We start from the raw sequence: 26614 nt of genomic DNA on the forward strand, positions 1-26614 counted from the left end.
TTCCCAGGGTCTTTCCCAGGCCTCCTTACCTGGAGAGCTTTTGCCTAGTCCAGGCTCTCTGGAAGCTCTCTTCTTCTGGAGCTTCCTTTCTCCTCAGGAGTCCTTGTTTAACCAACGTCCCTTTTACCCTACCCATGTGCCTAATTAACTGCCTTCCAGTTACTCAGTGACTTAAGTTCTCCCAGGGGAACCTGAGTTGTCTCATTCCCCCTTGTGGATCCTGTCAGAGGTACGCTGGGATGAGCCCCTGACCCCTTCAGAGGGTCATCTACCCTCTGACAAAGGGAGTCTGCATCATGTCGCAGTGCTGCCAAGGCCAGACCCAGCAGAGGTAAATCCAGCATTGTTAGGTACAAGTACTGCTTAAGAAGTGACATAGCCTAACAAGATCAGGCAACGTCGCACTTGGCCTCCAGGTGAACTCTGAGAGAGTGACTAATCAGATCAAGTCCGCCTACAGTATATATTTCAGCCAATCCACAGGGTTCTTAAAACTCAGGTATAATTTGCATTTGTGAAGACAAGAATTATCCATTGGAAAACTAGTGCCTCTAACACCTCCATACAGATGTATATTGCTTGATAGTGATTGTGTGGGTAATTATCAATCAGACATTAGGTATTCTAGTGTGTGCAAATACCCACCATTGGTTTGGTCACACTTATAGGAACAAAAAGTTTGGACCCATAGCTTAAGTCACATGAATTTTAGTGTAATCCCCAGCAGTCACTGCTGTCAAGGTGACCCCTAATGGAAATTCACTAAAGGGACCAATAGACATTGTACAGAATTCTCTGCACAAGCCTAGTAAAGCAAAGTATAACAGGCCTCACAGAGAATAGCACTTTCCCACAGAGCCTCATTAAAAATTCATTTTTTCAATTAGATCAACTTTCTTTAAAAACATATTTTAAAAGCAACACAGAGCTGGTAAAAGGGGCTGGCTTAACAAGTCTGGGGACTGAAATCCCTTTTAACCACAAAATGAGTACAGTACAAGCAGCAATAGTGCGAACTTCCTCAACTTTCCCTGCCAACAAATCTCAACATTGACTTGGAGAAAGTCACTCTAGGCATGACAGAATAGTTCAGTTTCAATTGTCCATTCTATCCTTGGCATCTCTCCCAAGAGTGTCAACAGTGATGCTAGTTGTGATGGTGCCAGCTATGACGGTGGTTTTAGTCTACTGGGAACTGGATGGAAACTACCAGCTTTTTTTTTAAGATAGGCCACCAAAGAGTCATCCCACGGTGACAACTTGGGCCATTATTATCCTAGCACGCATTCAAGCTGGTGTTCAAGATGTAAAAAGCTCTAGGTCTTATTAACAATCAGCTAAGACATTCAGTTTCTTTGTTTCTAGAGTAGTCTACAGGCTTGTCATGGTGAATGACAACTCCCCAGGTTCTGTCAAGAAATCAGAGGATCCAAGCTTTATATCTGTGGTTACACCTCTATGCACAGTAACTGATTATTCATTGGATTATGCCTGTGGACAAGTGACTGGGCATTTAGCTATGTATGATGACAGACGGTTTGCATTAGCTTGGATCTTACCTTATACCGTGGAGCCAGTTTCAGTAGCTCCCTGAGTGGGACATCAGAGCCCACTACACCCAGGAGAATGCCATGAGATCTCTAAAAAATAAAGGAGAAACTGTTCTCAGAAATGAAATTCTGTTAGTGCTCAGCCTGCCTTCACCTAAACATGGGCAAATGCCATTGCATCGCTCTTCCACAGTGAACAGTCAGGGCTTGAGTGGGGTCTGCGCATTTGGTGCTGGGCTGGGTCTGAAGCTGGAGGTGAGAAAAGAAGATGAAGTTTCTTATTTCAGTGATGCTTGGAAGAAGAAATATTCAGAGGGAGGGACAAATGATCACTTAGAGATCAATAAATAGCCAAGAAGCTTACTAGAGCCACCACAAAAGCCTATCTTCTGGCTTTAGAAGACTGCAGACCACCTCAGCACCATTTTACCTGCCCTAGTTCCAAGGAGACTGCAGGGCAGCTCTATACTTACCGTTTCATTCTTTTTGCTGAAGACCGGCATAGCTACTGTCGTCATGAGCAGCAGACTTTGAGCTTGAGATGCAAAGAGCTGCCACAGGACAAAGAGCAGTGTGTTAGCAAGTGTAACAGAATAGGGAGCCACCACCAGAAGCATTAGGGTTTCCAGGGGCACCAAATGCTGAATGAAATAATACAGGAAAAAAAAGCCCTGTATAAAAGGCACATTTCTGATCTTCCCTAGGAACTGTGGAGGCCAAGAATTAATTAATAAAGGTTAATTAATCCACAGAACAATGCTCCTTCGTGGGGAGAGTGATCAGCCTGGGATAAAAACCATTGAAATTTGTCTCAGAAAAGGGCATTAAAGACCTAACTTAATGCTACAGAGACAGGAATCTTTAGAAATTAATACCCATTATGCATGTCCATGCCAAGGAGACAGACATACATTCACACACAAAAACATGCTTAAATACAACCAAAGTGCACATACAATACAATTATAAGAAACAACACAGATACGGGCAAAACTCATGGACACGCAAATCATATGTATAAATATACCCCAAACCAATGCATACAGTTTGAATGAGAAGCATCACAGACAAATGCTAAAAAGAAGTGTGCACAGAGAATATTTAAATGCACTCATCATACATGTGCCTAGGGACTGCTTAAGAAACTGCAAAGATAGAGGTAAAAACATGATATGAACCCAAAACATGCTTAGCTACACCCAAAAGACATGTATATAGGACACAGCACAAACACATGCAATGTGATGTCAGAGAGCCCTCAATACTCTGTGAGAAAGACATTCTAAGAACACACAAAACATAGGAGGAACATATAAAATACACAAAACACGTGCACAGGAGTCTCACAGACATACCTAGCTAAAAAAGTGACTCTCCTTCCTTGATACAGGAAGCAAGTCCCCTCTCTCTCTCATTTGGCCTGATAAGCAGCTCACCTTTGGCAAGGTCAAAGTCCTGTGTCCTCTCCCTGTGCATGCTGGGAACCATAAAGCAGCCAGCCATTCTAGACAGTAACTTGATGAAGGGCTGAAGCTAGTATTCTGCCTTATTGAGCTGAGCACATTCTGTTGCTGCCCTCATATCTGGGTGGATAGCTCTTATTCACAGCGGTCCTAGGGCTAACCTAATACACGTATCTCACAGTGACACACTCTACATATGTAAAAATACATACAATGGACTAAACTACTGTACAGCACAGGGACTCCCTACCTACTCTCATCCAACAGCACAGCTTTCCAGTACATCCAGTGTTAACATTTCCTTCCTGATACACATCCTCAGTGCTCCCACCTTCTCCCCTCCCTGGATGTACAGTTCAGCAGTGACTAGATGAACTAGCACAGACACACACCAGCCGACACAATGGGAGTGGCACGCTCACAGAACACAGCACAGGTGGTTACCTCCTCAGATTGTGGCAGCTAGCAAGAGACATGGACGGATAAATGAATGAATGAATGAAAAGCATGAGAAGTAGCAGGACAGGAAGACAAATGCAAACCAGAAAAATGAGACAAACAAGAAAAGCATCAGTGCACAAAACATCACTGCAAGCTCTTGTTACGAAATACCACAGCCAGGGCATATAGAACTTGCTGTGTAGCAGGGAGCACTGTTGATGGTTTTGCTCAGCACACTCGGTAACTGACTCACCAATACCTCATGTGCATAGTATGCTTGGCAAAACACATTTCCTTTGTTGCTCCCAGAGAGCAGGTACATCCCAAGGAATACCTCCATGTTCAACCACAGAACAGAAGTGAGGACCAGCCTTCCCAGGGCTTAACCAGTGGTGTCTCACAAGCATGAATCAGTGCAAAACCTGTATAAGGCATCCCTTTTGGAAGAGTCCTATCAAATTTAACATGAGTATTAGTCACACTTCTATAGAATTTTTAAGCCAGCCTGTAGAATTCTAGAGCAGGCACAGATATTCCACTGGTTGGTTCTAAAAATTCTATAGAAAGGAGATCGTTCTATTTAAAATTCCACAGGTTTTTAGAGTAATTTCTATAGAATCCTATTGGTTTCATCCCTATTAAAGGACTTTTCCATGAAGGACTATATTAACTTTTCTCCTTTCTCACTCACCTGACTCCAAATCAGTTCCATAAATCTCAGACAACCATTTTCTCTTGAGACCTGATCCTTCTCAGGACACAAGTGCCACCCACTAACCACCATGCCTTTTAAATAGGCCCCATTTAAATCGGCACATTCTTAAAACATGTAGCAATGCGCCTTTGATGGGAAAGAGGCTCTATGTCATCCTATGGCAAAGAGGTTAATCTAAAGGGCACAGTGATTGTTTAGTTAGTTATGTCAGGAGTGGAAATCTACACTATTAGGCTCTTTGACTTGGCTGCATGTTCCATGTTGGGATTATTCACTTTCTTTCCCTACTGCCTTGAAAGTGGAATAAAACCAGCACTGCTACAGTGGACAGAGGCTAATGAATTGAGGGGACTAAATATCATATCTTCATCCGCCCTTTTAAAACAACTCTATTTCCTGCTCTGATGCTCTGAATCACATTTCTTCAGTCACTGTCTGAATCCTCTCAACATCTTCCCCTCCTCTGACACCTCTTTGGGGGTCAGAGCATAGTCTGTAATTTGACTCCTTCCTAAGGGCACCTACTCCACTTGGAAGTGGTCAAGGCCCTCTGGTGGCTGGGAAGCATCTGGAGAAAGCCTTGTCACTCCTATGTTATAGCCTGTTCTGTGGTGAGTGCTCCTAAAGAAGGAAAACACCAAACCCAGAATCTCCTGCATGAAGGTGCTGGGATCACCAAAAGCAGAACTGGACTGCTCTTTCCTCTAGGCAAAAAAACAGGTAAGAAAATGACCAAGGAAAACAATTCTATTTGCTTGAGGAAGGGTGGGAGAAGGGGTCATTCATACCCCACTCCTCTTAGTCTCTCTTTTTACTCTCTCTTGATCTCAAAAGGCACATTGCTGTGGCATCCTTATTTCCAGAACATCTCAAGCCTACCACTAGTGTAGGCCACAAACAATGGAGCAGCCACATAAAAATGCTGAGGTAGCAGTGAGAGGATCCAGCCTGCAGCAGCAATGGGAGGACCCCAAAGGAGAGTAGAAGGTTGTGGGGCACCCTACGTTTTGTTCCCTCACACTGGCTGAGAGGTATTCCCTCACCCCAAGAGTTGAGCACACTTGCCCTGTAATCATGCTAAATCTTGCTAGCGCAGAGAGCAAAGGAACAAGCTTGACAGCCAAACTGAGATCTATCTCCCTGTGTGACAGACAGCATGGTGCGAGCTGAGGAAAAGAATCTCCGTGACCCATATCCTGAGCTGTAACTAATCTCTGTTCTGTGAATAATCCTTTATAAGGTACCCTGAGTTAATGGAGAAAAGAAACACTACTTAGGTCATGCTGTGCATTTGTGATTAGCCTTGGTTTCCTGGCTCACTGCAGAGTCTCAAGGAGACCTGAGACTTTCCATGGAGGATTCAATTCCAGGATTGAGGGGAAAGAAACGCTGCCTGTCTAAACAGGTGCAGAGCTCAGTAAATTCTGTAAGTCATCTGATTCCCAGTTTTACAGTATGTTCCTATTTCTGAGGGATCTTCCAAGAGATCCAGGTGTCACAGCCCTGATTTCCCCCCCCCCGCCTTCACTTAGCCCTTACTGTCTGCTGATTGAAGCTTATCTCAACGTCCTTACCGCACTGTCCATGTAGGCTTCAGTCCATATGATGTCATGATCGTGGTTGATGACCATTGGACGGCTGAGCACATGCAGGTATTCCATCACATTCTCCTGAACATCTGCCAGGGTGGAGATCTGAGTGTAGTAGCCTTAATGAAGAAACAGAAACCTGTCACTCTCCCAGTGTCCTCTCCTGAATTATTCAGGCGTGTTCATTTGAATTAAAAAAGCAAAGTGTCCGTTCAAACCTATTTGGGACCCTTGGATCTTTGCTTTCTGTGAATAAGTGAGGGCTTAAGTATGACAAGTGAGAATACTCACAAAAAGTGAACTTTTAACTCAAATGCTCAAATATTCACCAAAAGCACTTTTAAATTACAGGACTAACCAACAGCAGGGTGAATGACACACTGCAAATTTTACACTTGAATATTTGAATTAAAGTCCAAACTTTTGTCAGTTAGTTACATAAATCATCAAACCAGGGAACAGAAATAATATCATGTGACTTGTGAAACCAACTAATAAAAACTTGAATTCAGAAGATCCACAATGCATGAACAAAGAATTATTTACTGACAATCATTTTAAACACCACACACATATAAGCATTTCACAATCTGTTTGTAGACACTTTGCAGACAAAGACAGGTGAAATTGTTTATTCCCCCAAACCTTGCTCATGGAGCCTCACCCCATTGTGCACCTGCATAGGGAAGCCATTTACTGGCTTATATGCGAAAGAATCATTCAGCCCTACTTTGGGGTGCAAAGTGGCAGCATTTTGTGCCAGCAATAGCACCTCACAATTTTAAGGTGGGGAAAGTGAGGAATACTGGGATCAAAAGGAACCAATGGCAGAATTTTAGGTAGACATACATAATGCCATTTGGCCAGGAACTCTAGGGTTCACCTTCTGCTCTTGTGAAAAGGGCCATGAAATCTTTAAAAGAAAGGATGGCAGTTTTATCACTCAGCCATAAGATAGCATGTCCAGCGACACAGACACAGTGCTGCTTAACATCATGATAGGGAGTCAGTTTAGTACTGATCAAGGAGTAGCCTCAGTGAAACACCAATAGCACTCCTTGCAGCAACTGTGTTTTCCTCAGAAGTCTCCCATCCAGGTTCTAACTGGGTGAAAACTTTAGTGTATGAGCTCTAAAGAGATCTCAGTCCCAGAATGCATGATTGCAGTCTGAATGTGATGTGTATAGTGGGCTAATTGTTCACAGATGTCACCTTTGTTGTTGCAAGCTATCCATTTCACATTTTGTGCAAACGTGACTTCCCTTCCAATGAGATAAGTGAAAACCCGGACCTGTACAACAAGAATACAGATGTAAGAATTATGCAGAAATCATCTCCCATTTTCAACAGTGCCAAGTCAGTCCAAAGAGGTGTAACATGCTACCAAATCAGAATGGTAGTGGCTTGACACCCATATTGCAGAAGTGTAAATGACTATGCTGAAGGACAATGGAGAAATAGGGCCCTTGCCTTTACACTGATATGATTCTCTTATTCCATAAGGACCTCATTATCAATCATAATTAACCCAGCCAGCCAAGTAGCAATACATGGAGGCACGGAGCGTGATCATTTGGAGATGAGAACTCTTAAACACTGAGCTGGTACACACTGGATTTTGTTTTGGGAACAGCTGTGGAGAGGTTTGATTAACAAGCCAGAAGCAAGCATTGTGTTTGATTTCGCAGTAGCAGCCAGATCCACATGCAGGTAGCTTCACCACTCATAAAAATTCTTAACCCATGGAAATATTTAACCACATAAAGCAATTAATGGGACACTATCAGATTAAAATGCATCTGTTTTCAGAGTGTTCTCATTCATGTGATCAATAACAATTTACCTTATTTAAAATGAAACAATATTAAAAATCAAATTTGCTTTTTGTTCTTTCTGCTGTTTGTTTCCCTTGTGCATTTCCCTCAGCTTGGACAAGGAAAACAAATGAGTTACTTTGGTTTAGAATCAGCTCTTATTCTTTTTCAGCTCCAGGTCCTGATTCAATAGCACAAGGCTGTATCGGCTGAGTTCCAAAGAGAGCTGGTTGGGAATTTTTTGACAAGACAGTTTTTTGTCAGAAAATGCCGACTAGCTGAAATTGAAACTTGTCATGGGAATGTTCCATTTCCAATGAACTTCCTCAAGAAAGGTTGCTCAGGTTCTCTGTGATATCCAGGTACAAGTCTCTGCCTGAACCAGGCAGAGCAAGGACTACGAACCTGGGTCCCTTACACCCAGGTGAGTGCCCTAACCAGCAGACTATTGGCTATTCCGGGGTGGGTCGGTGTCTGTCTGTCTGTCTATTTTTTCTTGGAAAAGTCTTGGGTTCATCCCAGTGTATAACAGGACAATATCTTGAAATCTCAAAAAATTCTGCAGGATAGGAAAAACCCAACCTTTTCCACCCCATTCTATTGTAAATACTGCATAGAGATGTTCAGTTATTTACTTATTTAATAAAACATGTTTCATTCTGGAGGTTGGAGGAGTTTTTATTTGTTGGTGGTGGTTTGTGGCTTTTTTTGTTTTTGTAAACCAGAAGAATGTTTCTATTGACCTCAGCTTTTGAAATAGCCTTTTATAAAACCTCCTCCCCCGCCCCATTCCTGCCCAATGCGCACACACACACACATTTTGGGCCAAACTTGACCTAACAGTGTCCCTTTAAAATCACAGCACCTTTATAATCCCCTCACCAACCTATTGTCTAGCTGCTTTGTGTTGTATTTACAGTAGGGCGCATGTGGAGGCGTGGGTATGTGAGTACACATACGTGGGTATGTGGTGCTTCCTATTCACTCCATGCCAGGATGGTCACTTTCCTTCCCCACCCCTGCCCCCTTTATTCATCCCTTTTGAGACAAACCTTACGATCAGGCCAGTTGTACTTTTCAAACACAGATTCATAATCCTCCACAGCTCCGTCTGTGATCAGCATGATGGCTTGGTTACACAGGCCTCCTTGCCCAGCCTCTCTGAACTACAAATGGAGAGGAACAGCAGCATTAGTATCCTCAGCATTGCCATAATTCTTATTGCTGCACAGTTATTTATAACAGGCCAGATCATGAGCTCCTTACTGAATTCTTACCCAGGCAAAACTCCCAATCACTTCATAGAGCATTTTCCCTAAGTGAAGACTGAGCTTTGGTGCTCTGTATATTTTTTATTTACACAGCGCCTATCATCCTATGCCATACCCAGGTGCTTTACAAAAGTTAAAATAACATGGAAAAAAAAGAGTGCTGGGCACAATGAGCCTTATTGCTTACTGCCCTGTACCATGCATTGCCATGTATGTTTGTAATACGCAGGCATGGAGTGGGTGTAACACCACCATCCTGAGTTGGTAGCCATTGGCACTCACTTTGTACAGCTCTGAAAGAGCACAAAAAGGTGCAAGCTAGTGGACAATCCAACCCAATGTCTCAGGCACAGCCAGTCACTCTTCCAAGGGGAAAAAGGAGGACAAATGGTCACAGGTGGCTATGGAAAGGCTGTATATTGAGCACGGCAGAGGACCTGGTATGTGTCAATAAGTGATATTTAATATGGAGTATAATTATGCTAAGAAAGTCTACAAGCTGTATTTTTAATGCAGACAAAGAGGTGTGGAGTGGGTGTCCCCAAAGAGCAGGCTGGGAAACTGCCTGCTTAGCCAGGAAGATAAACTTTTGAAAGCTGGTTTAACTAACACCCCTAAAAGACCTGCTTCCCCTCCCTAGACCATCAACCTGAGGATGGGGAACACAAACTGTTGTTTTGTGTTTCTGCCTAGTTGTGAGTGGAACAGACAAGTAGGTGGTGCATACAGTCCTAAATGGACCTAGGATACACCACTTTGTTGGTGAGGGGGCAATCTAGTGTGATAATAAGCCAAAATCACAGGATAAGCACCTTTTGTAAGAGACATGGATGCGATAAGGAATTCTGAAAAACCCTTTTAACCATCAAAGCACTCAACCCACACCCACAACTTGAAAAACAGGTCCTGAGAGACTCACGGCTTCTCTAGATAAGAAAGAGGTCAAGGTTAGGTCAGGGTTAGCAAATGTGTCGCTAATCCCCACCTAACCTCAAGTTTTTTCCTAATGAAAACAAACCCGAAAAGGAGAAACCCAGGAAGACAAGGAAGGGGGATGAATTGCTGGCGGCTGGCCTCTGACAAAAGAAGTTTGTGGAGTGGACATTGCTGTCTAGGAATGTAAAGTATTTCCTTCAATTGTTCTGTGACTGAGATGAGAGCACTTCATCTGGTGTATTTTATGAGAAGTTTAAATTTAGATATATGTTCTTCTCACTGGTTCTTTTTGATTTACTACAATTTTCTCTCTATTTTCAATACAGTACCTTAGGCTGGTTTGGGTAATTTCTCTCAGGCTGCGCCACAGGGAGCAAAAACCCATAATCTCTAAAGGCTGGTCCACACACTATTTTGTACCAATTTAACTACATCTGTTTAGAAACTGATACAGAAACCGATTCCCTGACAGTGGATATAGTTATACTGGTATGATGGTGTCTATGCTGGTAGGTTTTATTACTTTAACTATACCAATACAGCTAGAGTAGGTAGTACAAAACTGTGTGTAGACCAGCCCATAGGAGAATAAGCAAACAGAAAATGATGTCTGAGATTCTAACTTCACTCTGAGATCTCAGTCCAAAGGGCAGAGGTATCCTCTCCCATCCAGTGTAGGTGAACACAACAAAGAAGCCTAAGGACTACAGAGGAAACGTGTACTAATGGGGCTGGGAGGTGGGACAAGAGTATAGGTGACACTAAGCCTTAATATAGCTACAGAAAGATTTTGGCAAATGCCCTCAGGAAGGGAGCTTCCTAGAAGGGGTCCCAGATGAAATCTTGGGATGGAGAACAAAGGCTTGAGTGACTACTTCTCCAGCTAAGTGCCTTTAAGGCAAATGGAGTCAAGAAAACTTAATTTTATTTAGTACTAGCAAGACCTTGAATTTAATCTGTTGATTATCAGCAACCAGTGCAAACTGCAGAGGATTTCCCTACAACAAGGAGTAAAAATGATAAGCTTCTTGGCTGCAACCTCTTGATTTCAAGGACCACCTCCTCCTCTTACAAACCATCATGATTGGAGCAATGGAAGGTCTGTCCACTGAGGACTCACATAGATCAAAATGTAAAGGAAGGAAGACATGATAGCTTTGTAGTAAAGAGAAATGAGAGGCTAGCAACTGCATGAAATAGAGCATGCGTGGGAGACTAATTTAAGGCTGACTAAGGGTTTATCACAAAAATAATGGCTTTTAACTAAAGAATGGCAAATTCAGCTTAGACATAAGAAAAAAGATTAAAAGCAATATCAGCAACATAGACCATTGGGCATGGGGAGAGAGTGCAGAGTATAAACTGGTACTTGTGCAGTTCTTACAGCTTAACCTCTGAAATCCCTTCCATGTCTAACCTTGGTCATTCTGTATTTAGATGGAAAAGTATCTTTACCAACCTGGGTAGTATGCCACTGCACCTATCACCACCAGCAGCAGTGGGACACTCCTTGTGTCAGCTCCACATGCTTTCATTGCTGTAGTCAACATTGACACCGTCACTCTCATGTCACCACTACCAACATCATCTGCCTCAATAACATCCTCCACAACATTGCTTTCCTCAGTGCCAACACCATTGTGATGGCGCCATTACTGCCATTGACCTCATCATTATTACTTTCATCATAACCACTGCTACTATCACATCACCACCATTTTATACCACCACCAAAGCACAAAGCCACCATCTCTTCCATCTCCCTCATCAGCACCCCAATACCACCAAAGTATTGGTTATTCTACCACAATGAGAGAGGATTGGACAGCCTCTACTTGACCACTGTAGAATTTCATGTGTAGAACTCTTTTCCTCTTCACCTATGCAATAACCCCTTTACTCATGTGGTATTTTTATTTGGTTTTTATAAAGTAGTTGTTATATTTATTTACTGGGATCCAGTATGCAGAACCTCGAAGATCTCAGCAGGAGTGAGAAGGATGGTTTATAAATAATAATATTATTATTATTATTGGACCACATGTGGAGGTCTTTGCTTAGTTTTTAAACAAGTTGTTACTCAGACAAACTTTCACTGGAGTAAAAAAGACACCACTGGTAAAAAAATAAATTGTCAGATCCTTAGGTCTGCTTGGCCCTTTTTGCATCACCTAAGCAGCACAAAAGGAACAGAGGCCACTGGTAAACTCTGGTGTTGAGGATACCCCGGGCATAGCAGACCCAACTCCTCTGCCTCCCTCCACATAGCCCACAGAGCCCAAGGTTTTCAGGTGTTGCTTGAAAATGAGGAAGTGGATATTGAGATGGGTGTCCAGGGGTCTGGAGCTTCACACCTGCAGGCCACCATGGAAAAAGCATCTCCAGCGTCCACCTGAATGATGGTCAGATTCCTAAAAGGCAGGAGGAATCAGAGATACCTATCAGGAAAAAAGCTTAAGGTGGAGGCCTGGAATGGAGCCATGCATCAGGAATGATGATGCTCCTAGGTGCAGATGGAAGTTAGAGATAAAAATGTTAGAAGTCATTGAGTTATGTTAGAACACAGGGGAAATCAAGACTGAGGTCTGCTATAGAGTCCCATTGTATTAGGAAGAAGGAAGGGGTGAGCTACACCTTGAACAGATTTCAAGTGTGTCCAGATGAGAAGCAATGGTGGACTTTAACTACCGGTACTTAGATATACTTAGGAGGGGAAGGATAGCTCAGTGGTTTGAGCATTGGCCTGCTAAACCCAGGGTTGTGAGTTCAATCCTTGAAGGGGCCATTTAGGGATTTGGGGATTGGTCCTGCTTTGAGCAGGGGGTTGGACTAGATGACCTCCTGAGGTCCCTTCCAACCCTAATAATCTATGATTCTATGTCTCTTACATTAATACAGTGAAACCAAGATCATCCAACATTTCTTTGAATTATTAAGGGGACCACTTAATATAGCTTAGTTTAGATCTGATCATGACCAACAGGCAAGAATTAGAGACCTAGAAATTGCATATAATGTGGGAGCCAGAGACCTTTTAATGATACTGTGCACAATATTAAGGTAAAAGGCAGATTTTACAACCAACAGTTAAGGTCTGCTCCTGTAGGTCTTTTTGCAATGTGCTATGGGGACTACTTAGTTGTAGCGAGTGAGCAGAGGCTATGAGCAGGCACCATTCAGGTGGAGTTCTAGGTGCAATCCTCTGCACTGAGTGGAAGTAAGTCCCAAGACCCTTGAGTGTAACCATAAAGGTGCCCAAGAGAGTGAGTGTGTGTGTGTGTGTGTGTGTGTGTGTGTGTGTGCACATGCGTGTGGACAGGGGAGGGCACAGAATGTGCATATTTGAAGAGATATAAGCTTGCTTAAGTGTAAGCAAATGAGGCACTTAGCTATGTGTTTCCCTCTTTGGCCATATTCTTCTTACCAGGAGTAACAGTCATACTCTGATTTATTCATGATCAGATTCCCCTGCACTCCCTGTTTTGCTCAACATTTTTTACTTTGCATTTGTAAGTGCAACACTTTGCATCTGTGGCATTCAGGACCAAGACCTTAGTAGGAGGTGTCTCCTGGGGAAAGAAACTAAGGGTATGTCTACACTACAAGAGTAGTTCGATTTAACTTAGGTCGAATTTGTGGATTCAACCTGATGAATTCGAATTTGTGTATCCACACTAAGGACACTAATTCGACTTTGTGAGTCCACACTAATGGGGCAAGCGTCGACATTGGAAGCGGTGCATTCTGGGCAGCTATCCCAGAGTTCCCGCCGTCCCCGCTTCCCATTGGAATGCTGGGTAGAGCCCCCAATGCCTGCTGGGGGAAAAATGTGTCGAGGGTGGTTTTGGGTAACTGTCGTCATTCAACCGTCACTCCCGCCCTCTCTCCTTGAAAGCGCCGGCGGGAACTCTGTTCGCGCACTTTTCTGGTCAGTGACAGCGCGGACGCCACAGCACTGCGAGCATGGAGCCCGCTGGGATCATGGAGCCCGCTGCGATCATCGCTGCACTTATGGCCGTTGTCAACTCCTCGCACCTTATCGAACACCTCTTCCACAGTCAGCTGCTGAGAAATCGGGCGAGGAGGCTCCGGCAGCGCGGTGAGGACGTGAAGTGTGAGAGTGGCACAGACCTCTCACAAAGCACGGGATCCCGCGCCGCGGAGATCATGGTGGCAATGGGTCACGTTCATGCTATGGGACGGCGATTCTGGGCCCGGGAAACAAGCACGGACTGGTGGGACCGCATAGTGCTGCAGGTCTGGGATGAATCACAGTGGCTGCGAAACTTCAGGATGCGTAAGGGCACTTTCCTTGAACTCTGTGACTTGCTGGCCCCTGCCCTGAAGCGCCAGGACACCCGGATACGAGCAGCCCTGACTGTGCAGAAGCGAGTGGCCATAGCCCTCTGGAAACTTGCAACGCCAGATAGCTACCGGTCAGTAGCGAACCACTTTGGCGTGGGCAAATCTACCGTGGGGGTTGCTGTGATGCAAGTAGCCCACGCAATCATTGACCTACTGCTCTCAAAGGTGGTGACCCTGGGAAACGTCCAGGTCGTCACAGATAGCTTCGCTGCGATGGGATTCCCAAACTGCGGTGGGGTTATAGATGGCACTCACATCCCTATCCTGGGACCGGCCCACCAGGCCAGCCAGTATATTAACCGAAAGGGCTACTTTTCAATGGTGCTGCAAGCACTGGTGGACCATAAGGGACGTTTTACCAACATCTACGTCGGGTGGCCGGGCAAGGTTCATGACGCGCGTGTGTTCAGGAACTCTGGTCTGTTTAGACGCCTGCAGGAAGGTAGTTTCTTCCCGGACCACAAAGTAAGTGTTGGGGATGTGGAGATGCCTACAGTGATCCTCGGGGACCCAGCCTACCCGCTAATGCCCTGGCTCATGAAGCCCTATACAGGCGCCCTGGACAGTGACAAGGAGCTCTTCAACTACCGGCTGAGCAAGTGCAGAATGGTGGTGGAGTGTGCTTTCGGACGTCTCAAGGGGAGATGGAGGAGCTTACTCACTCGCTTGGATCTCAGTGAAACCAATATCCCCATTGTTATTGCAGCTTGCTGTGTGCTCCACAATCTCTATGAGAGCAAGGGGGAAGACCTTTATGGCGGGATGGGAGGTTGAGGCAAATCGCATGGCTGCTGATTACGCTCAGCCAGACATCCATGCGATTAGAAGAGCCCAGCGGGAAGCGCTGTGCATCCGGGAGGCTTTGAAAGCTAGGTTCCTCAGAGAGCAGGGTAACCTATGACTGTCCAGTCTCTTTACAGAGAAGCTGAACCTGCCCCTGTTTCAGTTACTATTGACTTTTTTCAGCGGTTACATACCCCGTTCACCAGGTTTCCCCCCTTCCAACAGACGTTTAAAAATAAAGTTATTGGAACATTTTTAATTAACAAAGTTTTCTTTACTAACGAATTCTCGTTCAAGGGTTCCAACAGGGACGCAGGCTGTGGTGGATACGGTGTGCGGTGATGTACAGACCGCTTCTACACTCAAGGACTGACAGGCTCCTGCTCCTACAGCGGTCTCTGGGGGGAGGACAGTTACCGGAGGGTGTGCAGGAAGGGGTGGGTTTTCAGGAAGGGGTGAGGGGTGTGTGGGAAGGGTGAGTAGGTGTGGGGGGATGATGGCTCTGGCTGGGGCTCAGGGCATCGGAGAGGTTCATGGCTAGGGTGGAAGGGCATGGTAAGGGCAGCCTGCCTTGCCATTTGTGGATGCCAGGCGCTCGGACCCTGGGCAACATACACCTCCAAGACTGACCTGGGGCAGCAGACACCTCGCAGAGTGACCCGGGTGCCTAGTGACTGCACTCTGTGTGTGACCTGCTGTTGATCCTGCCCCCATGTCTGTACCCTGTTAATGGTGGCTGTCCTATGCAATTAACAAACCCCTTCACACAAAGTCTTCTGCAAAGAAACATGTCGGAAACAGTACTGAACAGCAAACTATTTTTAATAGTCAACTACACAGTTGGGGGATGAAACTGGGATTTGGGATCGGGTGAGCCAGGAAGGCAAGCAATTCTCATACTTTAGGGAATGTGAGCTGTTTGGTACATGAGCGCTCTGCTGGGGTGGAGTGACAGTTTTCACGGCCCCTAGCGCCCCTCCTTCTTGTGATTTTGGGTGAGGGGGGGACAGGACTTTGTGGCGGGGGAGGGCGGTTGCAGATACAGTTCATGGGAGCTCTCTGCTCCTGCCTGCGGTCCTGCAGAACATCCACAAGGCGCCGGAGCGTGTCCGTTTGCTCCCTCATTAGTCCAAGCAGCGTTTGAGTCGCCTGCTGGTCTTCCTGCCGCCACCTGTCCTCCCGTTCGCTGTGTGAGCGCTGCTGCTGAGAGAGGGTCTCCCTCCACTGGCTCTGCTGGGCCGCCTCGGCTCTGGAGCAGGCCATCAGTTCAGCGAACATCTCGCCCCGAGTCTTTCTTTCGCCGCCTAATCTGCGCCAGCCTCTGTGAGGGGGATGCCGGGGCAGTTCGGGAAAGAGCCGCAGCTGTGTGATGGGAAAAAGGAAGTGATTTCCTTCCAAAGATACATGTTTGCGAACACTGAACACAGTCTACTCAGTTTCTGTGAACAAGACCATACAGGGCACCTAATCTCATGTGCTCTCAGGACAAGTTCGAATTTTCGGCATTCGCTTTCATTGCCTGGGGTCTTGCACTGGAGATCGGACAAGCGGGGCAGGACAGTAGAATCCGTGTAGCAGCCAGGCCTGGTAAGCCGTAAACTTTAGGCTGCTTAACAGTTAATGGATAGCAGTGCCCTCCTCCTGCAGGCAATCTGGAAAGCATAAAGTCTGACCCTGTTCCAGCCCCTCGTGGCTGTCCCCGGGAAAGATCCCTGTATGCTTTTCCTCTGCAGCCTCCAACACGTGGCTGTTAAACGACGGTCATTGTTATGCAAAGGAAAAGTCAAGCATTCACAATAGTAACATTAAAGTAATTCCCCTAATTAGATGCAGCAGTCGCCGAGCGAGATCACCCTGCATGGACTCCTCTGCTGGAGGGCTCTGCATCGCTGCCAGTGCTGCTGAGCTCGGCACGACGTCCACACAGGAAATGAGATTCAAACTGGCCAGACAGGAAAAGGAATTCAAATTTTCCCGGTGCTTTTCCTGTATGGCTGATCAGAACATCTGAGCTCGGACTGCTGTCCAGAGCGTCAACAGAGTGGTGCAGTGTGGGATAGCTCCCGGAGCTAGTAAGTTCGATTTGCATCCACACCTAGCCTAATTCGACATAGCCATGTCGAATTTAGCGCTACTCCCCTCGTCGGGGTGGAGTACCGAATTCGAACTAAAGAGCCCTCTAGATCGAATTAAATGGCTTCCTGATGTGGACGGATGCACAGTTAATTCGAATTAACGCTGCTAAATTTGAAATAAAGTCCTAGTGTAGACCAGGCCTAAGGGACTCAGGGGAGCTGGAAGCTAGCAGAGCAGAGAAAGAAAGCAAGGTAAAAGCAGGACAAATAAAAGACCACATAAAGAAAATGGAAAAAAACTAGGCAATTGTGTCTGTGTATAAGAAGACATATCCTGCAAAAATCAACGGCACAAAATAAAGCACTGTTAGCAAAGCATGTAAAAAAGAGCAAGAAACTTTATAAATACATATAGTAAGAAGCATGAAAACGAGTAAGGAAAGTATAGGTCCACAACTTATAAAGGCTGGAGAACAAATAAAAGAGAGCAAGAATCCGGCTGGAATGCTTAATGACCGCTTTGCTTCACTCTTAAAAGGGACAGTAGTGACAGGACAGACAATGCAGAAGTAGGTAAGAGAGAAAGGGAGAGTTTCAAGGTAGAGTCACAAGGGTTAAGTTAAAGACTATATAAACTGGACATATTCAAGTCAGCAATGTTCAATGGAATTACAGCTAGAGAGGTGAAAGAACTAGCATAAGGTACATCTGGTCTACCTACAACAATGTTTGAAACCTAACAAAGAACAAATGAGTTCTCAAAAGAATGAACAAAAACTTGTTTTCAAAGGAGGATGGAAAGTTGATCAGTAAGTTGAGCTTCAATATTTGGTAAGTTACTAGAACAATTAATAATACAGTTAATTTGTGAGCACCCAGAGGAAACACAGATAATCAGAAAAATCATAGGTTGCTGGTTGAATGGAATGCAATGGACACAGCATACCTCTACTTCAGTAACTTATTTAACATCCTCCCATTTGATATTTAACTAGAGAATGTGGCTGAAATAGAGAAATATGATAGATACACAATTGGCTAGAAAAACGGAACACAGAGGGCCAAATACAGACAAATGCAAGTTTGCAACCTTGTAGATGCAGGTGCAACTTCGAGGAAAGTTTCTGGGTTAAATTCAGTGATGAAATAAACAGTGGTGTAAACTGCAAAGAATAGGTAACATGCATTGATTTGGCATTCAGTGGAAGATATTCTGATTTAGTTTACACTGGTATAAAGCCAGCATAACATCTGTGTAAACACTGTGCCTGTAGCTCCCTAGTGTTCAGAGCAGTGAGTGGAGTTAGGGTCACAGTCAGAAGTCACACCAAGGGCCAAGCCAGAGTCATTAACTTAGAAACCAGGTGTGGTAGCAGGAACAGGGAACAAGGCAAAGCAGCAGGAAACAGGGACAAGGCCAGCAAGGCCAGGACTTGGTCTCAGGGTGTCTGGACAGATACTGGCCTAACAACTAGCTGCTCAGACAAATAGTGGGACAGGAACAAGAAGTGTTATACCCAGTAGAGCCCAATCAGCAGTCTGCTGCTGGTCATCTGACCTCACTGAGTTGGCGGCGGTAGCCTCTGCTGGTGGGGTATCAGCTACAGTTCCCTCATCTCACCTTGCAGTCCTGCGGCACAGTGGGTCAGGCTGTTGCTTAACAAACCTCTAGGCCTGGGTTTGAGACCACAGATGTCTGATTCTGCTCTCTCATTCTTGTGTAAAGCAGGAGTCTCCTAACTGAAGCCATGATGTTGCAACAGATTTCCATGAGTATGAAATCAGCATCTGACCCAATGAGGGTAACTTGCACTACAGGGGTCAGATCCTTAGCAGGTGTAGGTTAATACCGCCCCAGTGGAGCCACACCATTTTACACCTGCTGAGGCCCTGGCCCTATGGGAACAGAAAGGGGCATGAAGCAGGAGGTAATGAAGTACAGCAGACCCTCCCCCACTAACTAACTAACACTGTGCCATGCTTGACTCTTCCGCACCCAACTCTGGCATAAGGCAGCACAAATCCCCTTGACCTCAGAGCTACACCAGGAGCTGTGTTTGCTCCCTATAAAACACCACAGCTGTGTAAATTACACACATTTTAACACATTATCAAATGCAAGTTTGGTGTCACTCACACACATTTTTTGGCCAACTTACACTCAACATGTATATAACTTACCCCATCATTTATATCACTTCAGAATTTGACTGAGTTCATGTACCCATTTAATGGGTTGGTGTCAAGTTGAGAGGAGGTTCTGAATGTGATCTAATAGGAGCAGAGACTGACTCAGGTTTATACTGGGCTTTCCATGGGCAGCTTATGCCTTTTCCAAGATCAGGAAAGCAGCCTTCTTTAATCCCTATTTCCTTTGACAGGTTTCAGAGGGGTAGACGTGTTTGTCTGTATCAGTAAAAACAATGAGGAGTCCTTGTGGCACCTTAGAGACTAACAAATTTATTTGGGCATAAGCTTTCGTGGGCTATAACCCATTTCATCAGATGCATGGAGTGGAAAATACAGTAAGCAGATATAAATATACAGCACACAAAAAGATGGGAGTTGCCTTACCAAGTGGGGGTTCAGTGCTAAGGAGGCCAATTCAATTCCCTGCAACAAACCCCGTTGCCAACTCTGTTTGTATATCTATTCAAGGGACACCATCATAGGACCTAACCACATCAGCCACACACGGCCAGCTCCAGGGGTTTTGCCGCCCCAAGCAGCCAAAAAAAAAAAAAAAAAAGCTGTGATTGTGATCTGCAGCAATTCAGCAGGAGGTCCTCTGCTCCGACCGGGAGTGAGGGTCCCTCCGCCGAATTGCCGACGAATAGCTGGACCTGCTGCCCCTCTCCGGAGTGGCCGCCCCAAGCACCTGCTTGCTAAGCTGGTGCCTGGAGCCGGCCCTGCAGCCACACCATCAGGGGCTCATTCACCTGCACATCTACCAATGTGATATATGCCATCATGTGCCAGCAATGCCCCTCTGCCGTGTACATTGGCCAAACCGGAGAGTCTCTACGCAAAAGAATAAATGGACACAAATCAGATATCAAGAATTATAACATTCAAAAACCAATAGGAGAACACTTCAACCTCCCTGGACACTCAATAAAAGACTTAAAAGTGGCAATTCTTCAACAAAAAAACTTCAGAAACAGACTCCAATGAGAAGCTGTAGAACTGGAATTAATTTGCAAACTGGACACCATCAAATTAGGCCTGAATAAAAACTGGGAGTGGATGGGTCACTACAAAAACTAATTTCCCTCTGCAGAGACTCACACCTTCTTGTTAACTGTTTGAAATGGGCCACCTTGATTGCATTGGCCTCATTAGCACTACAAAAGTGATTTTCCCTCCCTTGGTATTCACCCCTTCTTGTCAACTGTTGAGAATACGCCACTTCCACCTTAATTGAATTGTCTCGTTAGCATTGCCCCCCACACACACTTGGTAAGGCAACTCCAATCTTTTCATGTGCTGTGTATTTATACCTGCCTACTGTATTTTTCACTCCATGCATCTGATGAAGTGGGTTTTAGCCCATGAAAGCTTATGCCCAAATAAATTTGTTAGTTTCTAAGGTGCCACAACTCTTCCCTGTTTTTGCTGATACAGACTAACACAGCTACCACTCTGACAGCTATTTTAGCACCATAGCACAAGCCCTGCAAGTCTGAGCCTCTAGACCCAGGCTCTGGGACTTGCTGTCAGGGGATTTATTTTTGCTATGTAGACATACCCTACATGTGTGACCCTATGAGATTCATACGAAAAGAAATATGAATTGGTTTACATAGGAAGGAACAGTGATGGGCACAAATACAGAACAAGAGAAAATGAATCTGTAGTCTGTTAACTCAAAGACTGCATGCCAGCTAGGAAGGTATACCCCAGGGGCAGATCAACTCAATATGAATTAACAATGTGAGACTGATGAAAGAAAGGTAACTACTCTCTTGGGAGGCGTTAAGAGGAGTATTATGTGTCAAACATGCAAGGTAATTATTCTGCTCTGGTTGGCACTTGGTAGGCTTTAACGAGAACACTTCTGGTTTAGAGCACCATGTTTCATAGAAGACAGACAAACTGGAGGCAGTTCAGAAGAGAGGAACAGACAGGATAAAAAGTTTGGAAAAATAAGCCCTGTATAGAAAGATAAAGAGAACGGTGCAAGGCAACCCAACTGAAGAGAACAGAAGGCTGAGGAGAGACAAGATAAATGTTTACTCACAGGTAAGAAATACTATCTGGCACTTACATAGCACCTTACGTGCCAGGATTTCAAAACATTTTATAAATGTTAATTAACTAAGCCTCACATCACCCCTGTGAGGCAAGTTAATATTATTGTACCCAGTTTATCTATGGATAAATCAAAGCAGGGAGCGTTCAAATGATATGTCCAAGGTTACACAGAGTCAGTGAAAGTGTTAGGAATAGAACTGAGGAGTCCTGATACCCAGCTAGCCTTTTCTACTCGCTAGACCTGCAGTTCTCAAACTTTAGCAACACGAGGACCCCCATTTTGATTTAAATTTTTTTGCGGCCCCCCCAAGCTCCACCACTCCACCCCTTCCCCCAAGGTCCTACCCCCACCCTGCCTCTTTCCGCCCCTTCCCCCAAGCGCGCCATGTCCCTGCTCCTCCCCCTCCCTCCCAGCGCCTCCTACACCCCGGCATGCAGGAGGCGCTGGGAGGGAGGGGGAGGAGTTGATCAGTGGGGCCTGCAGACCCCCTGGAGTACCCTCGCGGACCCCCAGGGGTCCGCAGACCCCAGTTTGAGAAACACTGCACTAGACCATTCTTTTTCAAGGCATCAGTTATTCTCAGTCAGCAAGAAGTAATGGCCAAGGCTGTCAAAAGTGACTAGCCTCAATTCCTGGGTGCTCAATATGAGACACTTTAAAGGGGTCCAATTTTCAGAGGCTGGGGGCTCACCAAAAATTGAGGCTACCATAAATCACCAGCCAGTTTTGAAAATCTTGGCACAGGAGCTTAAGACACAGTTGGGATTACAATTTAAATACCATCGAAAGCTCTATGGACCAGATTCTGGGTCTTTCCTCAGCCCCTTTATGTCACTCGGGCAGTACAAGGCTGTTAAGCTGGTGTAACTGACTTCTTGAGGATTCCCACTGAAGAGGGGACATCCCAGAAAGATGTAGAGCTGCTAACTGTTTTCCTGAAGCTGTTCTATGCTGTTCCAAAGTAGCCCTTAGCTGCCCCAGAATTGTGGGAATATAAAGAAGGCGAAATACCACCTTTTCTCCAACCCCGGACTCCTCGTCCATCATTGAGTGGATCTCGAGTGGGCCGGAAAACCTGGACCTATAATTCTAAAAACAATTGTACTAAGGAGCAAAACCTCCCTTGGCAATTTGTAATCATTATCATTATAGATAATCAGGGCTACATTAGACACTTGGAGCCAGATACTCTGCTGTTGTGAATCAGTAATTTCAATACACTAATTTACTCCAGCAGAGGATCTGACTGGTTTTAGTGAGGAGTAATTTTGTCACCATACACAGGGATGTACTAGATAAGTGACCACTAGAGATGTATTCCAAACAAATGCTTTTAGCATTAAATCACGACTGCTTCCCTCATCCAGATCATCCTCTTCCCATAAAGCATCACCTTGTAATTGCCACTCTCTCATTATCAGCATCAGAATGACAACACGAGATTACCACAATTAGTGCTAATACCACCACCCTATCATCTCAGCTCCTGCCATTACTCACAATACCATCCTTGGGCAGAATTCTGATCACACTTTCACTATAGAGTAAATCAGGAACAGCTCCACTATAGCCAATGGTGCAAAACCGGTGTGAGTGGAAAATCAGGCCAAATATGTCAACACCTCTAGCACATGGTACAGTTAACCTCACCACCATATTTGCTCTCAATAACACCATCTTGTTAGCATCATCCCCAAGAGTGTCAGTATCCTTAGCAGTACTCCAGGGCTGCAGGTGCACTTAGGAGAGTGGGTTACACTGGGAGTTGGTACTCTTTTTTTATATATATCCTTCAGCAATCCTTAAGGAACAAAGCTGAGTCATGCTTCTGTGTGACGACTATTGAGGTCCCAGTTTCTCACATAACATAATGAATCTTGCATGACTGTCATGGGCATAGTAGGTGATTGGAACACCTTGGATGAGTGTCACTGTTTTATTTTACATGTGGTATTTTCCATATGAATCACTGTGTTGATCCTTGGGAAATTAAACACAAAAATAAACCGAGAAGTAAAAACAAATACCTTAATCATACCATTGCTCACTAATACCCTTCATTATCAGAATGATTGCTGTCATCTTGTCATTTATATTGTCATCTCTGTAGTGACATTTTATGTCACTACAACCAGCATCATCATATCACCAGTATCATTATATTTTCTAGCAACACTACCAGCTCACAGCTATTGAAAACACAAGCACTACTAGCTTCTTCAGCATATCCCTCAGTAACACAGTCAGCACTGGGAGCTTCTATACGCTGTTTGATACTGTCATGGATTCAACAGCACAACAGGCCTGATTGGGAGCATGCTCTCATGGATGTAACTCCACTGACTTCAGGAGAGTTACTCCTAATTAACACTGGTGTACATGAGATCTGAACTCAGTCCTATTAGTTTCCCAGACAATATGAGATGTGATAGGAGGAGAAAATAAGGATGAGATTTTCAATGACACTTAGTGTTGGCCTGACTCTGCTCCCATTTAAGTCAGAGAGAGATTTTTACCCAAGGAACTGAATTTGGCCCAGTGAATACAGTCGGTTTAATTATGTTATTTCAAGCCTTTTTGTTAAAAGGCTGTCTCTGTCCCCCCTTTTAGCGTGGTAGCCGTGTTAGTCTGTATTGGTCTGTCTCCCCTCTTCCTCCTCCTGTCACTTAGCTAGCAGTCAATCATTCATTCATTTTCAGGCACTGATGAATTGGCACAGCACTGAAATATGAAGTAATAAGCTCTGATTAAATGGAATGAATTGAGCATCAGCACGGAAGGACATAATTATGGATGATTCAAGGCACTGATCATCATCTATGGGGTCACTTTTCCCTGGGGAAAGGTGACTATTTATAGCAACTGGCTCTATGCCACATTAGCTACCCACTTTCCTTTGGCATGGCAATGCCCCCTTTATTCCTAGCCTCATCGGGAGCAATAACAGGTTTGAGCATTTTAAATAAATTAATAAACAAACAGCTCCCTAAAGTCAGAGTGCCCAAGTTCATCATCATCATCACCACCATCACCATCCATGTCACAATCACAACCAAGATGCTCATCAGCAACTTTTGGCCCTGTCAGAAAACGTTCATCTCACTGCACTAGGAGAATTCCCCCCGACACGATGCCAGCTGTACAGTGCCATGAGACACGCGGAAGAAGGGAGGTGGGTGGGGAGGAGTGAGCATGCTCTTTAACACCCTTGACACAAAATGCTCTTACCTCCCTCAGGATTTTGAAGGATTCCAGCACGGCTTTATTGACGGTCCCCACTCCTTTTGCCTGCAGCTCATCCACCAACTGCTTAAAGTGCTAGCATGAAGTGAGAGACACATGGAGATATGAGATGCTGACAGAAGGAAGGCAGAATTCTCAGGACAGGGGAGAGAAGGGTGACACAAGGCCAAAGAAACCCTGTATTTCAGGGCACATGACTACTCTAGATGGCTGGGCAATCTTCCACTATAGCTTCTACAGATGTGACAGTTAATAGGCTACTCCAATAACAGTTCTATCATGGGGCACCCATGTTCGCATACGTGCTGTACTATAAGCTGCTGCACAGCACGTTCATAAATAACTGCCAGAAATAGCAGCACCTCTCTTTGGAGACTTGTCCTTTGCTGAGGGTGAAACACAGGGGAGTTTGGTAAGAAAAGTGGAGAGAAACATTCTGATAATGTTAACTATGGGGACAATGTGAATATGAGCCACCTCCACAAGATTGAGAGCGAGAGAAACAAGGGAGATATAATCAGAACTAAAAATACATCCCAGCTAGGAGGGAGGTGCATCTTGCAGCAGTCAGATGCACAATGACCACCTTAGGGCTGCAGCTGCTCATCGCTCCCAGATTAGAAAAGCAGCTATCAGCAAAGCACACTGAAAAAATGCCCTACGAAAGGGGGAACCTAGACTGCAGCGTTCATTGGTGACCAGACATTTACCAGGAAAGGGCTGAATTCCCACTTTTCTGAGGGTCAAGGATGTGGATGGAAGATCTGGGCTTTTAGAAATGGCACACGGAGTTGAGAGTTATGTGCTTTTGTTTCTTGTGATAGGACAGGAAAGATTGACTGGTATGCTCTGGCTAGTTTGCGCTGCTCCAGAGACACAAATCAGTTGTAAACTCGGTTTAACCAGCCAGCTGCACTGAGTTTCCAGCTGCTTTGCGTACCCAGCGAGATGCAGAACAGACAGTGTGTCACCGTGAATCTGGCTCTAGGTCTCAGAAATAGAAATCCACATGTTTTTGGGACATCAGTTGCTTCCTGTCCTTGGAGTTTCCCACCAAAGCATCACAGTCCCACTAATTCAACTACAATAAGAGAGCTGTCCCAACACCACCTCTGAGTCTGGCACTCACCTCTCTGTTATCTCTGTCTGCTTGGACCAGGATGCCCTTGAAACAGGGTTCAACATAATGAACATAATCATTGTACTGAAAAGAGAAAAGTAAAAGAATAGGGTTAGTGATAAAAGGAATCTCTTGAAAGTAAGATTCATAAGAGGACATTTATAGGGATAAAAACGCACCTATTTTACAGTTACACTGTTTTATTTAGCTCTTTATTTAGAATTTAATGTGCCAATTTTGTGCTCTAGACACATTACACTTTTAAAAATCCTGCCTTTTAAAATAATACATGAAATAAATTGTAGCATGTTGGCAGATTAAATCCAGGCACACCCATAAGTGCAGGGTTAATGCTATTTTATTAAGAGTTCCATCAGTCTTCTCCACACTCTAATATCTGTGCAAAAGACTAATTTACGTCAACACTTAAATTCTCAGATTACAATACACAAGGGGACATATATTACATACATCTCTTTAAAACACTAACATATAAAACCCTCCCGGCTTAGTATGATTTCCCTCTGTTCTTGAATCAACACTGCTCACTTCTCCAACTATCCATCCAGGTACTTACATGGCTCCCATCAATGGACTAGTTTAGCAAGCTAAAGAGATAACAATGAGCTCTCACTTCCTTCCCTACCAGCAGGGGACAAGCTTAGGGATTTTGGTGTTTTGTTCCCATAAATCTATAAGAATGAGGGTATAATTATGGGAAATCCTGGGCAGAGAGCTGGGGTTTGTATTTAGCTCTGAAAGGGAAGAGGTTAGCAATCACTCTCTTTTTCTTTGGCTCTGAGTTCCACAGTCTTGATCCTGTGCAAGTTCTGTCTTCTGTGGTCACAAGCCACCCCTGTACTGGTCAACTGTCTTATTGTTGCAATGGTGTCACGGGAAGTCATGGTCACAGAGGGAGAAATAATCTGTTGGGTATCCAGGCCTAATTCCATGGAAAACTTTGAAAATCAGGAGCTTGACCTTTTCCTGGACT

General features: G+C 44.8%; 1 protein-coding gene across 7 annotated transcripts in view; it reads right to left on the bottom strand.

Moving 5' to 3' along the window:
* CACNA2D4 (calcium voltage-gated channel auxiliary subunit alpha2delta 4) overlaps positions 1 to 26614 on the bottom strand; it is a 171079-nt gene that overhangs the window by 108111 nt on the left and 36354 nt on the right. For all 7 annotated transcript variants that reach the window (XM_045002242.1, XM_045002244.1, XM_045002241.1 and 4 more), the window contains 7 exons: positions 25630 to 25704; positions 24486 to 24575; positions 8625 to 8738; positions 6971 to 7049; positions 5744 to 5877; positions 2024 to 2101; positions 1560 to 1640 (listed from right to left, as the gene is read on the bottom strand). In XM_045002242.1, the coding sequence (XP_044858177.1) occupies positions 1560 to 1640; positions 2024 to 2101; positions 5744 to 5877; positions 6971 to 7049; positions 8625 to 8738; positions 24486 to 24575; positions 25630 to 25704 (651 nt within the window). The remainder of the gene's footprint in view (positions 1 to 1559; positions 1641 to 2023; positions 2102 to 5743; positions 5878 to 6970; positions 7050 to 8624; positions 8739 to 24485; positions 24576 to 25629; positions 25705 to 26614) is intronic.

The sequence above is a fragment of the Mauremys mutica genome, chromosome 1, assembly GCF_020497125.1.
Source record: "Mauremys mutica isolate MM-2020 ecotype Southern chromosome 1, ASM2049712v1, whole genome shotgun sequence".
Classification (NCBI taxonomy): domain Eukaryota; kingdom Metazoa; phylum Chordata; order Testudines; family Geoemydidae; genus Mauremys; species Mauremys mutica.